This window comes from Microcaecilia unicolor, chromosome 14 (genome assembly GCF_901765095.1).
Source record: "Microcaecilia unicolor chromosome 14, aMicUni1.1, whole genome shotgun sequence".
In the NCBI taxonomy this organism is placed as follows: Eukaryota; Metazoa; Chordata; class Amphibia; order Gymnophiona; family Siphonopidae; genus Microcaecilia; species Microcaecilia unicolor.
The window spans coordinates 39,382,125-39,399,560 of NC_044044.1; the positions used below are offsets into that span (position 1 = coordinate 39,382,125).

At 45.5% G+C, this 17,436-nt stretch overlaps 1 protein-coding gene across 3 annotated transcripts in view; it reads left to right on the forward strand.

Moving 5' to 3' along the window:
• The window catches only part of ASH1L (ASH1 like histone lysine methyltransferase), a 239,137-nt gene extending 226,285 nt beyond the window's left edge, over positions 1-12,852 (forward strand). For all 3 annotated transcript variants that reach the window (XM_030186339.1, XM_030186340.1, XM_030186341.1), the window contains 2 exons: positions 10,537-10,838; positions 11,814-12,852. In XM_030186339.1, the coding sequence (XP_030042199.1) occupies positions 10,537-10,838; positions 11,814-11,902 (391 nt within the window). In that variant the 3' untranslated portion in view covers positions 11,903-12,852. The remainder of the gene's footprint in view (positions 1-10,536; positions 10,839-11,813) is intronic.
• The last annotated feature ends 4,584 nt before the right edge of the window (positions 12,853-17,436 follow it).

The window sequence follows — 17,436 nt, forward strand, 5'->3', positions numbered from 1 at the left end:
TTCCTCAGCAATCCTCCAGACCATTCAAGACACTTGGGTTATGCACTCCTACCAGCAGAGGGAGACTGAGAACACTAAAACTTCTTATACAAGTAGCCTGTGCAGACCTTCTCCTAACCAGTATTTTCTCAGTCTCAGCAGAGGGTAGATGTGTGCAGCCTGTGCAGTGTACTCAGTCTGGTAGGCCCGTTTGGGGTTTCTAGGTTGGGTTGTAAATGTTAGAGAACCCACACTTGGATCTCTATTACAGGGTGTATGTCCTAAGGGGCTTCTTATTCCCTGTGGGGGGGTCACACCCGGGTGGCTGGGTCTCTTCCTCTGGAGGACTGCTTGACCTCGGCTACAGACCTCATTCTGTACCCTTGAGGCATTTAGGCATCAGCAACGAGGTTTAAAAAAAAGAAAAACGTTTTTAAAAGGCGGCTATTTTGGCCGTTCTTGTGGCAGTCCAGAGATAAAACGTCTTCAAGGGCGTTCTTGCCTTAGGCGGTTTTGCCTATTAGTCTGTCAGAGCACATAGCAACTGTTCGTTTTTATTGTGTTTGCGGCCATTATGTCTAAGCCGGCGAGGTGTCGGTTTTGCACGAAGCGCGGCGTTGAAGTGAAAGGTGGCCAGTGTAAATTTTGTGGGGAGCCTACATTGTCAGCGCTCTTCCCCCCGTGCTTTCCCCTGAGTCAGCGGAGGTGTTGGGTGGCGATTTGATTGCACATTCCGGGCCGGTTTTGGCGGGAAACGTGGCCATTTTGGCTGCGCTTCCCGTGTCGGCCTCAACGGAGCCATTTTTGGAGGGAAGCGCGCCTAGTTTAGCCGCGGATCATGCGATGGACCTGCCGCCTCGGGAGCGAGGGGGGTCCGTCGCGGAGACTGCGGGAAGTGTTGGGGCTTCAGCAGCGTCGGGGGGGTCTGGTTTCCCCCCTGAGTTTGTTTGGTCTCTGTATAATGCCTGGAGAGCTGGCCCCTCTCAGGCTGTTTGTTCCCCGGAGGCTACTAGCTCAGTGGGAGTTAAGCGCCCACGGGTTGATATTTTGGAGCCTATGGAGATACTTTCTCTGCCTGGGTCGGAGGTTTGGAGTGACCCAGGAGAGGAGGATCTCTTAGATGAGTCTGAGGATCAGGATGGGCTAAGGCCTGGGGAAGATTCTTCAGTGGTTCGCATTTTTCATAAGGAGGAGTTGTTAGAGCTCATTGATCAGGTGATCTCTACTTTGAAGTTTGCTCCGGCGGCCACTCCCTCTGTGGAGGGACCCCAGGTAGATCCCTTGGTTAAGGGGATTCATAGAGCCTCCCGTTCCTTTCCCATGAGTTCAGACATTACAGACATGGTTTTTCAGGAATGGTCTGTGCCGGAGGCTAAGGTGTCTAGGGCTATGGCGCGGCTGTATCCCTTGCCTCCTACTGTGGATGCGGTGGTTACGGCGGTTACTAAGGCTACGGCCATTCCGGTGGAAGGCGGTACAGCCTTACGGGATCCTCAGGATAGGAAGCTAGAGTCCTTTCTGAAGCGCAGCTTTGATTTGTCGGCTTTGGCCTTGCAAGCCTCTGTGTGTGGGGGCTTGGTAGCCAGAGCTTGTTTCTGTTGGGCGGAGAAGCTCTTGGATGAGCCTGCGTTAGATAGGACTGGTTTAGTTCAGGTCCTGGCCAAATTGGAGAGGGGGTCTTCGTTTTTGGCGGACACCCTTTATGATTTGCTAAGGGCTTCGGCTAAGAATATGGCTCTGGCGGTGACGGGCTCGCAGGGCTCTTTGGCTTAGGGGCTGGGTGGCAGATGCGACCTTTAAAGCAAAGCTGTGTTCTCTACCTTTCTAAGGTTCTATGTTGTTTGGAAAGGGATAAACTGATGAGTGGTCTTGGGGATACCAAGGTCTCATGGTTGCCGGAGTTACTACCAAAGGCGGCTAGTCGAGGTGGTTCGGCTAGAGTTTGGTTTAAGGACGCGAGGCGGTATAGGCCGGGCAGATTTGTATCTCCTTCTAAAAGCCGGTTTTTCCAGCGGACGCAGTCCTTTCGAGGGGGTCGTCGAGGAGGTCGGGACTCCTCCGGAGGTGCCGGAAATGGTAATAAGTCCTCCTTATGAAGGTGTGCGGGTCCAGCCTCTGGTGAAGGTCGGGGCGCGACTTTGTCTGTTTTATCAGGGGTGGACCAAAATTACTTCAGATCAGTGGGTGCTGGAGGTCGTTTGCGACGGTTATGCGCTCGAGTTCGAGCACTCGCTGCCAGATCTGTTTCTTCCCTCTCCTTGTCACTCTCGAGTCAAGTTAAAGGCTATTCAAGAGTCTCTGGGTCGCTTAATCCAGGTGGGAGCTGTGGTACCCGTTCCTCGGCATGAGCAGGGAATGGGTTGTTATTCCATTTACTTTGTGGTGCTGAAGAAGGAGGACCAGTTTCAACCCATTTTAGATCTCGAGGGTCAATGGGGCGCTCAAGGTGCCATCCTTCCGCATGGAGACTCTGCGCTCGGTCATAGTGGCTGTTCATCAGGGAGAATTTCACTGGATCTCACGGAAGCGTATCTGCATGTGCCGATTCGAGAGGCCCATCAGCGTTTCCTTCGTTTTGCTGTTTTAGGGAGGCACTTTCAGTTCTGTGCTCTGCCTTTTGGTCTGGCAACGGCTCCACGCACCTTCTCCAAGATAATGGTAGAGGTAGCAGCGACTTTGCGGAGGCAGGGAATTCTGGTGCATCCGTATCTGGACGACTGATCCGGGCGAAGTCTCAGGCTCACAGTGTCGCGGCGATGGCTCAGATGGTCACGTTTTTGGAATTGCTCAGATGGGTAGTGAATGTAGTCAAAAGTCAGTTGATCCCATCGCAGAGTCTGGAGTACTTGGGAGTGCGGTTCAACACGGCAGTGGGTCGTGTTTTTCTGCCGGATTCTCGGATCACCTCTTCAGCAGCAGGTCCGGCTGTTAATGTCTGTTCAGAGTCCGACGGTTCGAATGTACCTTCGGGTTCTGGGCAGCGACAATAGAGGTAGTACCATGGGCCAGGGCGCATATGCGTCAGCTTCAGGCGGCTCTGTTGTCCCGGTGGTCTCCTCAGGTACACATTTGGAGTTGCGGTTGCCATTGAGGGGGCTCCTCGGCGCAGTCTCCAGTGGTGGCTGTGCTTGGCCCATCTGAAAAAGGGCATGCCGTTGGAACCTCCTCAGTGGGTGATTCTGGTAACGGATGCCAGTCTGCTGGGCTGGGGAGTTCAGTGTCTCAGCCGGTCCGCGCAGGGGCGGTGGTCGACGGACGAAGCTCAGTGGTCTATCAACCAGTTGGAGACGAGGGCGATTCGGCTAGCTCTGTTGGCGTTTCGCTCGTGGTTGGAAAGGCGGTAAGAGTCATGTCCGACAACGCGACAGCGGTAGCGTATGTCAACCGGCAGGGCAGTACAAAGAGTCCGCGGTTGGCAATCGAGACAGCTCTGCTCTTGAGTTGGGCGGAAAGGCATCTAGTGCAGATTTTGGCGGTGCACGTGGCCGGGGTGGACAACGTGAACGCGGATTTTCTAAGCAGACACATGTTGGACCCCAGAGAATGCACCGGTCGGTGTTCGACCAGATAGTTCTAAAGTGGGGAATGCCAGTAGTGGATCTCATGGCGTCGGCACAGAATGCTCAGGTTCCTCGGTATTTCAGTCGGCGTCGGGAACCGCGAGTGGAAAGGATCGATGCGTTGGTCCTTCCGTGGCCTCAGCGGGTGTTGCTGTACGTGTTTCTCCCGTGGCACTTGATAGGTCGAGTCCTACAGAGGGTAGAATGTCATGCAGGTCCGGTGTTGATGGTGGCTCCGAATTGGCCGCGTCGACCGTGGTTCGGAGATCTGATGCGCTTGTTAGAAGGCGAGCCCCTGCGGCTGGGGGGCTTGGTGCTGTTGTGTCAGGGTCCAATTGTCATGCCGGATCCAGCTCGGTTCTCTCTTACGGTGTGGCCCTTGAGAGGGAACGGTTGAGAAGGAAAGGGTTTTCCCCTCAGGTGATTCAAACGATGCTGCAGTCTAGCAAACGTTCAACGTCTTTGGCCTATGTGCGTGTGTGGCGCATATTTGAAGATTGGTGTGGGGACCGGGCGTGAGTCCCTTCGACAGCTTCTGTGTCGTGCATTTTAGATTTCTTGCAGGATGGCTTTGAGAAGGGCCTTTCATTGTCATCTTTGAAGGTGCAGCTGGCTGCTTTGGCATGTTTTCGGGGTAAGGCGCAGGGCAGGTCAGTTGCGTCTTCCCCGGATGTGGTCTGTTTTTTGAGGGGGGGTGAAGTTGCTTTGTCCTCCTCAGCGGCCGGTAGTTCCTCAGTGGGATCTTAATATCGTTCTTGACTCTTTGGCGGGTTCTCCTTTTGAGCCCTTGGAGTCTTGTTCGATAAAAGACCTTACTATGAAGGTGGTCTTTTTGGTAGCTATATCGTCGGCTCGCAGGATTTCAGAACTTCAGGCTCTTTCATGTAGGCCTCCGTTTCTGTGGTTTTCTAAGGAAAAGGTTTCACTGCGTCCAGTGCCTTCGTTTTTGCCTAAGGTGGTATCCTCCTTTCATGTCAATCAGGTGATTTCGTTGCCGGTCTTGGGGGACCGGACGGGGGATGCTTCTCAGCGTCGTTCAGCGAAATTGGATGTGCGAAGAGTGTTGAAGGTTTACTTGCGCAGGTCGGAGGAATTCAGGTCTTGGACAGGTTATTTGTCCTTCATGGGGGGCCCAAGAAGGGAGCGGCTGCTTCTAAGGCATCTATACCTCGGTGGTTGAAGGATGCCATCCCTTCGGCTTACATATTGCGTGGCCGTACAGTGCCGGTGGGGCTCAAGACCCATTCCACTAGGGGGATGGGGGCTTCTTGGGGCAGAGAGTAGTTTTGTTCCACCGGTGGACATTTGTAGAGCGGCGGTGTGGTCCTCCCTGCATTCTTTTGTCAAACATTACAGAGTGGATGTACAGGCAAGGGAGGATGCCAGTTTTGAAGCTGCAGTCCTGTCCTCTGGGCTTCGCAGGTCCCACCCTTAGATATGTTTACTGCTTTGGTACATCCCAAGCATCTTGAACGGTCTGGAGGATTGCTGAGGAAGGTGAAATTAGGCCTTACCTGCTAATTTTCTTTCCTCTAGATCCTCCAGACCGTTCAAGAGCCCACCCAGTGTATCGGACAGTTCAGTATGATATTTTCTTTAGACTTCAGTTGCTGATATTTCTAGTAGCTCCTTTGATTTGGGTCCTGGAGTTTTACTAAGGGCAGTTTGTGGTACCGTTTGTGCCCATCTGCAGTTGAATTCCCCCATCTTAAGGGGAGGAGATCTGAGTGTGGATTCAGTGGTTTTGTTTAAGTGGAGGTGTTTTGTTCCTCTGCTTTGTTACTGTTTTACTGGTTAGGAGAAGGTCTGCACAGGCTACTTGTATAAGAAGTTTTAGTGTTCTCAGTCTCCCTCTGCTGGTAGGAGTGCATGACCCAAGCGTCTTGAACGGTCTGGAGGATCTAGAGGAAAGAAAATTAGCAGGTAAGGCCTAATTTCACCTTTTATCTTGTAGTGTGACGGGGTTGAGGCATTTAGGTTGGGTCGTTAGGGTATGCCTTTTCGAATAGGTTTGTCTTTTAGGAGTTTTCGAAAGTTTAGGTGGTCGTATGTTGTTTTCACAGCTATTGGTAATGCGTTCTATAGTTGCGTGCTTATATAAGAGAAGCTGGATGCATAGGTTGATTTGTATTTGAGTCCTTTGCAGCTTGGGTGGTGGAGATTTAGGTATGTTCGTGTTAATCTTGTAGTGTTTCTGGTTGGTAGGTCTATGAGGTCTGTCATGTATCCCGGGGCTTTGCCGTATATGTTCTCCAAGTATCTGCAAAGAACTTGGTTCTGGTGATTGCTGATTGCAAAATTACCCTTCCTGTGGTTGGTCTGCCTACGTGGGTTTAAGGTTCATCTTAGTTACCCTTGCAAGACCAGTGGTTGTTTGGCGAGGACTTGAAGTTGGTCAACAATTAGGGGGAGTCCAAGCTGCCCCTCCTCCCAGAGGATAAGTCTTTCCTTTGTTCTTGGTCTGCTGAGAAGTCATTTTATGTATATCAGGAGTTTTCATTCCGATAGGGTGAGCGACACCCAGTGGCCCTGGTTCTGGAATAGGGGCCAGCCCTCTCATGGGTGGGTCCAGGCGTGAAAGACATGAAGACACCCAGGGTCCTACTGTGACCTGCACCTCATAGTACAGATTTTGGGGCCCATGCTCTTGTGGGTCCCGTTGGGGGTTGTTACAACTCTCTTTTTCAGATATGAGCCTAGATAACTTCAGATCAGTGGTTGCTGCTGGTCGACAGATATGCCCTTGGGTTTTGTCATCCACTAACTGATGCCTTCCTGGTTTTCCCCTTGCCAGACCCCTCACAAGGCATTAGCCTTCCATCAGACATTGCACAGGTTGCTGGATTTGGTGACAGGATGTGATTGTTCCGGGGCCTCAAGAAGACAGAGGTTCTTGTAGATACTATTTTGTTGTGCCTAGGAAGGTATCTATCAACCTATTTTGGATCTCAAGGCAGTCAACAGATCTCTACATATGACTCTTTTCACATGGAGACTCTCAAAGTTGGTCATTTGCAATTCGTTGGGGGGATTCCTTGGACCTTTCTGAGGCATACTTTCACATTCCTATCTGTCCAGAGCGTCAGAGATTTTGGGGTTTTGTGATTCTGAGTTCTCATTACAAGTTCAAGGCAATACCCTTTGGTCTGGTCACTGCCCTGAGGATCTTTTCTAAGGTCATGGTGGCGGTGAGTCACCTCAAGCAACTGTTTTTTTTTTGTTTTTTTTTGTTACATTTGTACCCCGCGCTTTCCCACTCATGGCAGGCTCAATGTGGCTTACATGGGGCAATGGAGGGTTAAGTGACTTGCCCAGAGTCACAAGGAGCTGCCTGTGCCTGAAGTGGGAATCGAACTCAGTTCCTCAGTTCCCCAGGACCAAAGTCCACCACCCTAGCCACTAGGCCACTCCTATAGAAGAGAACAGGAAGTTCACCACCAGGTTGGTTGACCTTCTCCAGAGCCTGGGGTAGACAGTGAACTTGTCCAAGAACTCTTTGATTCTGGCGCAGAAGTTGGAGTGTTTGGGATTATGCTTTGACACTTGCAAAGGTAACATTTTTTTCTCGTGGAGGCACAAATCCACAAACTCCAGATTCAGATTCATTCTTTTCTCCAGATCCTCCAGATGTTGGCCTGTGAAGAAGGGCTTAAAACAGATGGTTCAATGCAACTAATAGTAGATTTTGGAAATAAGCCCTTCAGTTGGTCTCCTTAGTTGGATGAGGTGTCTTATCATTTCTGCTTATGGCTCAAGGTGAGATGCAGTCTAGCTGGTAGCTGCACAGTGCCAACTTGTGAAGAGACATAGACCTCGAACCTTGAGTCAGTTGTCGCAACAACAGATGCTAGCCTTCACTGGTGGTTGACGACAGAGGTTCAAGCAAGCTGGTCAGTGACGGAGTGTTTCAAAACCAGAGACATTCATCTGGTGTTGCTAGAGTTCCATTACTTGGTTTGGAGCAAGGCAGTCCAGGTGATGTCAAACAGTGCCACGGTGGTGGCCTATGTCAGCTTCAGGGAGGCAGTAGGAGTTGGACAGTGTTTCAGGAAGTGGCATTCTTGTGCTTTGAGCAGAACGCTATCTCCTCCTCCTCTCAGCAACTCACGTAGCTAGGGCTAGCAACGTAAAGGCTGGTTATCTCAGCAGGAGCACTCTGGACCCAAGAGAATGGTCCCTATCGGATAGCACCTTTTGTGGTTTAGTGACTTGTTAAGGGTGTCCGGTAATGGACCCATAGCCAGTGAGCAACTTAAAGGTGCAGTGGTTCTGCAGTTGCAGAAGGGACAGTCGATCCAAGGGCATAGATGTGCAGGTTCAGCCATGGCCGGAGCAGGACCTTCTGTATGTGTTTCCTCTGTGGTCATTGATAGGGCGCATCATGCACAGGATTGAGTCACATCAGGGTGTGGTCACTCCAGATTGACTAAGACAACTGTGGTACAGGGATCTCATGGGGCTCAGAGTAGGGAAACCCTTTCCCTTGCCAATGCCAGAGGATCTTCTTTGTCAGGGAACTGTTTAGATGCTAGACGTGGTTCAGTTTCGTTTTACAGCATGGCTTTTGAGAGGGCTAGGTTGCTAAACTGAGGTTATTTGGCTAGGATCATCAAGATCTTTTTGAATAAAAGGATAAGGTCCTTGTCTCTGGCCTATATTAGAGTCTGGAGAGTTTTCAAAGACTGGTGTGAGAACAAATTAGTATCTTCAGTGTGGTCCTCTGTTGTTGAGGTCCTGGAATTCTTTCAGGATGACCTGGGCAAGGGCTTGATGGATTCAGTTGGCAGCAGTTGCCTATTTTTGAGGTTTGGTGTGAGGTCGACCTCAGGCTTTTCATTGTAATGTTGCTCAGTTTCTTAATGGGGTTAAACATATTAGACCGTTCTTCCATCTGATTTTTCCTGCTTGGTACTTAATTTAGTCTTCTCAGCCCTGGTTCAGGCCCTCTTTGAGCCTCTTCGCCAGGTGTCATTGAAAGATCTTACCCTGAAGGTGGTCTTTCTGGTGGCTGTCATCTTGACTAGACAAATTTTGGAGTTACAGGCTCTTTTCCTGTTGGGAACTCTTCCTTACATCCTATGAAAAAGTGGTGACTGCTGAAGGTGGTCTCACTGTTTAATCTAAATGAGCTGATCGTTGATTACTGCTTTGGTACTTCCCACTCATTGGGACTGGTCTGGAGAGAGGATATAAGGAAAAATTAGGTCTTGCCTGCTAATTTTCTTTTCTTGAGTCTCTCCAGACTAGTTCCAAACCCACCCAATCTGTCAGTTCAGTTTACAGATATGCAGAGGGATAGTTGAGTTCTGATTGCTGGAGGTTGCCTGACTCTTGTAGATGCATAAGAACAGTGCAAATAAATAAATAAAAACAGAGACCTTATGAAGCAGATGAGGGAGCTGTGTTCATGAGCACAAGACAGAGCACATATTTTTATTTGTTTATTTATTCCCTGGTTTCTGTTGGGGTTTGTTCAAGTTCTGTCATTGTGCTTGGTCAGTAGAAATACTAACTGGGTCAGGATTGCACAGGACCCTTAGAGGGTGATGTCATGCATCCAGTAGTTCTCTGTGTCCACCCATGTGCTGGTGGGGGGAGCAGAACCGCTGGTCTGGAGAGACTCAGGGAAAGAAAACTAGCAGGCAAGACCTAATTTCTCCATCCTAATGAAGATGCGCATCCTAGGACTTCTGAGGTTGTTTGAGAGCACTCTGTCCATACTTACATATCTACAGGCAGCACTTCATGAGCTCTGGTTTGACCCTCTGTTACTGTTTGGGGCCACTATTGAGGCAGGATGCTGGGCTAAATAGCGGATTTGACTCAGTTAATTATTTTTAGGTGCTTAGGAAGGCTCCATTGGTCAGTCATCTGTTTGTCCATATACATCTTTGTACATGATGCATATGGATGGATGCCCATGTGCGCGCATCTCCTGCACACACACATCCTCCATGTAGGTATCAGTCTGCACCCTGACATCCAAGCCCCTCCCCCATGATAGTCAATTACACTTGCTCCATGTAGCTAAATATATACAACATATATCCCATGGACCTCATACTTCTGCTCAGCTGCACAAAGCAGAATTCCCCACACCTACAGAATTTGCAGAATTCTGCGAAGCTGCCAGCATCAGCTGCTCTTCCCCCTACCCCACAGAGATCACACAGCAGGAGGAGAAGGAAATGAACAGCGTCACATAAATTCACTTCTTCCTCCATTGCTGGCTTAGACCCAACTGTGTTTGTGAGCAATGTATAGCTGTACATGTCCTCCTGATGTCGGTTGAGTGTGCCAGGCTGGGGGGGGAAGGGGGGGCAGAGCAATGTGAGTATACCAAGATGAAGGTGGGAAGGGACAGAGCGAATTGGGAAGGGACAGAGCAAGGTGAGTGTGCCATGGGGAGGGTAGTGGGGCAGAGCAGCAAAGCAAGGTGAGAGTGTGCCCTAGGGTTTTCCAGGGGAGGCAGTGAAAGCTGGGTGTGCCATGGAGATTGTTGGGAGGGGGGACGGAGAATTGAGAGTTTTCCCTTGGGATGGGAGGGACTAAAGCATACTGAGGGTGGGAGAGATAAAATGATAACTGGGGAGAGGTGGGAGTATTGTATGTGGGAGAAGAATTTGGGGGCAGAATTAAGGGGGCCTTGGAGTTAGAGAACTATAGTGGGAGTGAGAGGTTTTTTATTTTTATTTTTTTTGGGGGGGTGGGGGGGGTTGCCGGGTTCTTGAAGCCTGGATTGGCCACTTTCGGAAACGATGCTGGGCTCTTCCCCCCGAGAGTAACCTTACATATACCATAAATCACTATTCACACCCATTACCCGCTATCCCTGCCATCCCACACATTCTGCTATCCTGCTTAGACTCTCTTTAGTCTGCCACACAGACATGCTTGAGTTTGCAAATAAAGGAAAGGGGAAATGAGCCATTATGTCACATTGTAAAAGTGCAATTTTCATCTTATAGTCTTATGATGTCCCTCAAATCTCCAATAGGTCCTCCTGGAAGTCAGAACGCTCAAAATCACTGAGCAAAGAACCCAGCCAGGAAGAAGACCCTTTGCCACTCCTGGAGGAGGTGTTGGTGAGCCAAGAACAGTCTTCACATGAGATGCCCATCCTAGAGGAGCCAGAACGAGATGTGAACTCTGTGGAGAGCTGCCATGAAGAGAAAAAAGTGGAGCAACCAAACCTTCTGTCCAGGCGTCCATGCACTCCAGGGGAGAGACGGCAAGTCCAGAGGGACAGACTGAATCAGATCCTACTAAACCTTCTGGAGAAGATCCCTGGGAAGAATGGTAAGATACAACCTTACTACATTCCACTTACCCTGTCTTAGTGAATGGCAGCAACATCCCCCTTCCTCTAAAGAAAGGACACCTTATGGGCAAACATTTCCCATCAAGACCAATGGTTAGGCATTGAGTTCCAATTAGTGGGCTGAGATATGGGTCTGTGGGGTCCTGAGACAGTATTGTAAAGGGATCTTGCATTGTATAATAGCAGGAGCACCTGGCTTTTCTTTTGTCCTTATGACTCAAATGTATACAATTTATTTATAAAATTTATATTGTGCCTACAACTAAACGGATTACAAGAGCACATAATTCAATTTAAACAAAAATCAAATCAATACAAAACAAAAATCTCACAAGTTGACCTCATGCTAACGCATACAAATGTGAGCTAAGCAAATTAAAATAAAACTATGTTACCACAGCAATGTACAAAATTTAACAAATTAGTTCCATGCCTGCACACACAGATGTGTCTTCAGTAATTTACGAAAATATGTCATACTACTGCACAACCTAATAACTCCAAGCAATGTGTAAAGGTTTAAAGCATCCCCTCTAAAGAAGGTAAGCCGCCTCTGTGTAGAAGGTTTCAGAAAATTCTTAACCAGTTTTAAGCAAAATAGACATTCGGTAAAACTGTAAAACATGAAAGTAAACAAAAATACATTGTTTTACAAGTCAAACTGATGAGTTCTAAAGGAGAATGGGTCAGTTGTGAAAATCATGATCTGCTACCTTCTGATTTTTGAGGGAATTAAAAGGCTGTTTTCCCATACAGTGGCATAGAGCTAGAAGCAAGGCCAGTATCAAGTGTTTTCTGCTGAGTTCTATTCTCTAAGGCATGTGCTAAAAACCACCCTGATTTAACCCAACAAAAAGTGGTCATATAAGAGTAGAAACTGAAGGTGGTTTTGCTGGGCTTTAGAGTGCGGGATCCCCTTCATTCCTGACCGAGACCTCTCTGCTCTGCCACAGCTATTGATGTCACCTATCTCTTGGAGGAGGGCTCTGGAAGGAAGCTACGGAGGCGCACACTCACCATCCCAGAGAGCATCAGGAAATGACCCTGCAGAGAGAATGCATCCGATGGAGACTGACTACTGGTACAGCTGAGAGAGAGGGGGGAGGCACCTCAGCCCCACCCTCTCCCAGTCCTGGCTGATATGGAGGGCAGAAAGACTTGTGCAGATGGTTGGCACTTAGGTGCGAGAGTGGGGCAGTCAGACTCAGCATAGCACTCTGAGCACTAGTGCTCCTATGGTGTGTGCGTATGTTTTTGGCCGTGCCTTGTATTGATGTTAGGTGCAGAGAAAACAGTGGTTTCATGTCCAAGATGGTCACGTATAAAGTATTTATTATGGTTTTTTTTTTGTTTTGTTTTGTTTTGCTAAATCTTCCTGCTGCCAGCAAGAGGAAAGCAGGTGTGGGGAGGTAAATGCAAGACTTAGGATGAAAGAATTGATGCAGAAAGTCCTGAATACGTACATAAAGCTCACTGATGGCTGCCAGAATGGGTCTGGCCTGTAGGAAGGCAGATACCAGGCCCATGCTAATGGTACGCAGTTCCTGCAAGGTCAGAGAGGAAAGCAGGAGAAAGTGAAGAGACTGCTCCAGTGAAAAGTGCAAATGGGGGGTTTTCTGTTCAACAGCTAGGACTTTCAGCTAAACAGCACCACCTCCACCTAAGTGAAGACTGATTGAAAATCTAATTTGTAAAAAGCACTTGATCAGTAACCTAAAAACGGGCAGGTGCCTGTGTGTGCGTGTGTATATACTATATGCGTGTATATGTATATCTGTACTTATGTACCTTTCTGTAATTTTTCACATTTTCCCTTCAGAGAACTTTTTGGAAAAAAAAAAAAAAACAAAGACAATGAAAGTATCACCCTCACACTCCCTGAAAACACCACCATCGCTGTTGATCTTGAAACAAAAACAACAAAAAAAAACCCTTAAATCAAAACCTAACCTATGGAATCTTGTGTGTCCAGTGTGTTGTGCAAACTAAGTAACTAAAAACAAAAAAACAATGGTTATTGTAAAAGGGGGAAACCTTCACTACATGAAAACATCAAGCAGTATTCTGTTCAGTAGAGTGTTTGTTGTGACCAGAAAAAGAACACTAGTTATCATGTTCCTGCCTGTACAGCAGAATAATTTAGCTCTTAAAGGGAGCGTGTATTCTACCCCCTCCTCTACACACTCAGTGTTATTCTATTCCCCAGATGCTGCAAGTTCGGCCTCAGTTTGCAGTTTGCCAGAGGAGTTTATACACAGATATAGAGCTAGTTAGATTTACATACAGTGGGTCCCCCTTATAGCAAACTGAAGTTATCAGCCCTCAGAGTAATAAAATGCTTATGTAATCTGCTATAACAAATCCATATCAACCCCTTTCTTATAAAGAGGGACCACTGTGTGTATGTGTGTTGAAATCTATATGGCGATAACTCTCATATTCCTTAGTGCAGTACTTGGGATCTCTTATATAATAGCATATACATCCATTACATATCCAAATGCTGTGAATCTCTCCACTGAAATATACCTTGCATGGTTTTCTGAGTCAGACCCGTTTCCTGCTAGCCGCATACAGTATGCACTGCCCCTTCAAAAGATAAAAAAAAATCAACAATGAATTTTCTCTCTTCTGTTTTTTCAAACTGGTTTTTATTTGGCAAAATGTACTTATGCATATATAGTCCAGTTTAAGATGTTCTCATGAAAAAGAAGAATCCCTGTTTTTAATACTGTGCCAAGGTGTATATAATCTGCAGTAGTGATGTAAAAGCAATATCTTAGCTACATGTTCCCTATTGAAATGGACCAAGCTTGTCCTAATTGTACATTTATTGTTTTTAATCCTGATTCTTATAATTATTTTACTCTCTAGTGGAACATGACTCATTCCATTAACTTTATCATCTTGATTTAAAAAATAAATTTAAAATAAAAATGAGATAGGCGGAAAAAAATCCCTTTGAGGAAAAAAAATATTTTATTAAAAAAAAAAAAAAGAAAATTGTTTGGAATATTTTCATACTATAGAAATCCAGTGTACAGGATCATGGAACCTGAGTATCAAATACTCATTTCAGCTGTTGTAGGAATATTCGCATGTCAGACACCCTTCAGTTCTTTCATATTTTTTGTTTGCTTTGGTTTTTGTTTTTTTGTTTGGTTTTTTTTGTTTGGTTTTTTAAGTTTGAAAATGAGTCATATTGTCAGGAAATAAAAATGGTGTTAAACACTAAAACATTTTTAAAAAATAAAATGAATATAAGAGAGAAACTTTCTCTGCCGTTTTATCTTTCTTTTGTTGAAAGACTAAACAATGTTTTTTTTGTTTTTTAGACAATCAAATGTGTAGATGAGTGCAAAAAATTTGATTTTGTTTTTTCTTACTGGTGTAGAAATTAATGACTGAATTTTTTTGTTATTTTGTAATAATAATCAAAACAGAAAAAAAATTGACAAATGTGTCACCAGGATTTTAAGGCAAGGAAGCACTACATGACTGGTTTATAGATTTGACCTCGTAGTCTGCATGGGTGTGTAGGCTGTGTGATTGCTAAAAAGTAAATACATAAAGTTTATGCTGCTAATATATTTTCTTTTTACACAAATGCATATCTAAATAGATCATTGTTTTCATGTTAATCTTTGTAAATTATGTATTACCAATTTTAACATTGGATGTACTTTGCATAAAAAGAAAGCTTGCATCTCAGTCTTGAGAAAGTCTAGTATTAAATGGAAAAAGAAACTTTTTCCTACTTTGGAGTTGTTTTTGGTTCTTTAAGTTCTTTTTGTTGTTGCTTGATTTGTTTTCCATCCACTTTACCATCACTGTCACCACCCTATTTTACAGCATTTGTTTATTTTTCTTCATTTGTTTAATGGAAGTGGGTGGAGGCAGGAGTGTCTAGATATAACAGTTGTCACTCTAGTATTGTTTGGTGTTTTATTCATGAAACAGTTATATAGCGTGTTTGTGTTGATGGTGGAACACACAGTGCTTTTTCAATCCATGTCTCGGTTTCAAACTTTTATTACAATAAAAGTGGGAGGGGCTGCTTATTGCAAGAGCCTGTGAGTTTTGCCCATGATTAAGGGTCTGTACTGCTTCCTGCTACCCTGAACTGTAGTTCACAAGGTTCTAAGTACCTTGGTGTGCATGGTATATAGCACCCTAGACTGAAAATCAGTGAGTTTTCAGCAGGTAACACCGATTGTAATTTTCAATGACAGCAACAGAAAACAAGTGCAGCTGGGAAAAGTGGTGGCATCACTTGATGGCTACATTTCTCCATGTACAAGCAGGGCAATATAGTCTGTGTCTGTGTGGGAATTCCTACCTTGACTATCCGGATGTATTATGAACTAAAACAAATCTCTGTGAAACCGGAAAGATGTAACACGGCAAATTGACAAACTAAAGTGTACCAAATCACTTGGACCAGATAGTATACATCCAAGAGTACTGATAGAACTATAAATCAAATTACAGATCCATTATTAGTAATTTGTAGCCTGTCTTTAATATCAAGGTGAAATTGGCCAACATGATGCCAATGTACAAAAAAGTGTTCTAGTGGTGACCCGGAAAACTAGACTGGTGAGCAGTACCAGGCAAAATGTAGAGATGATTATAAAGAACAAATTGCTGAACATATGCATAAGTATGATTTAATAGGACAAAGCTGACATGGATTTTGCCAAGGGAACAATCTTTTATAAGGTATGAATAAATACACAAATAAGGGTGATCCAGTTGATAGTGTATCTGGATTTTCAGAAAGCATTTGACAAAGTACCTCATGAGAGACTCCTGAGGAAATTAAAAAGTCATGGGATGAATTGAGAACTACTACTACTACTACTTATCATTTCTAAAGCGCTACTAGACGTATGCAGCGCTGTACACTTGAACATGAAGAGACAGTCCCTGCTCAACAGAGCTTACAATCTAATTAGGACAGACAAACAGGACAAACGAGATAAGGAAATATTAAAGTGAGGATGATAAAATAAGGGTTCTGAACAAGTGAATAAGGGTTAGGAGTTAAAAGCTGCATCAAAAAGGTGGGCTTTTAGCTTAGATTTGAAGACGACCAGAGATGGAGCTTGACGTACCAGCTCAGGAAGTCTATTCCAGGCATATGGTGCAGCAAGATAAAAGGAACGGAGTCTGGAGTTAGCGGTGGAGGAGAAGGGTGCAGATAAGAGAGATTTACCCAGTGAACGGAGTTCCCAGGGAGGAATGTATGGAGAGATGAGAGTGGAGAGGTACTGAGGAGCTGCAGAGTGAATGCACTTATAGGTCAATAAGAGGAGTTTGAACTGTATGCGGAAACGGATAGGAAGCCAGTGAAGTGACTTGAGGAGAGGGCTAATATGAGCATAACGACACTTGTGGAATATTTGTCGTGAAGCAGAATTTTGAACAGATTGAAGAGGAGAGAGATGGCTAAGTGAGAGACCTGTGAGAAGCAAGATGCAATAGTCTAAGCGAGAGGTGATAAGAGTGTGGATGAAGGTTCTGGTAGTGTACTCAGAAAGGAAAGGGCAAATTTTGCTGATATTATAGAGAAAGAAACGACAGGTTTTAGCAGTCTGCTGAATATGTGCAGAGGAGAGGGAGGAGTTGAAGATGACCCCAAGGTTACAAGCTGATGAGGCAGGAAGGATGAGAGTATTATCCACAGAAATAGAGAATGGGGGAGGAGGAGAGGTTGGTTTAGGGAGAAAGATGAGAAGCTCAGTCTTGGTCATGTTTAGTGAAAAAGATTAAAAAAAACAAAAAAGAACAGAAAGATTAAAAGGTCAATATTCTGAAAAGAGAAGGGTGAATAGGGGTTCCCCGGGGATCTGTGATGGGACTGCTGCTTTTTAACATATTTATAAATGACCTGGAAACAGTTATAACGAGTAAGGTGATCACATTTGCTGATAACAGATATCTGATATTCAGAGTTGTTGAATCGCAAGAAGATTGTGAGGAATTGCAAGATGACCTAACAAGACTGGGTATCCAAATGGCAGATGGCATTTAATGTGAGCAAGTGCAAATTGATGCATGTAGATAAGAGCAAACCAAACTAGGCTACAGGTGCAGGTTCCATATTAGGAGTCACCGCCCAGGAAAAGGATCTAGATGAATTCCTCTACTCTGTATGCAATGGTAGCCAAGAAAGCAAGTAGAATGTTAGGAATTATTAAGAAAGGAATGGGAAATTGAAACAGAATATCGTAATTCCTCTTTATAGCTCCATGGTGTGACCACACCTCAAATATTGTGCACAGTTCTGGGCACTGCATCTCAAAAAAGATATAACTGAATTATGAGAGAGTTAAAGAAGACATTGACCAAAATGATAAAAGGGGATGGAATGACTCCCCTATGAGGAAAGGCTGAGATTAGGGATTTTCAGCTTAGTGAAGAGAATGGCTAAGGGGGAGACATGGTAGAAGTGTATAAAATAATATGAATCACTTGTTTACTCTTTCCAAATTTATGAGGACTAGGGGATAGCAATTAAGTTACTAAGCAGTACATTTAAAACAAATCATAGAAAATATTTCTTTACTCAAC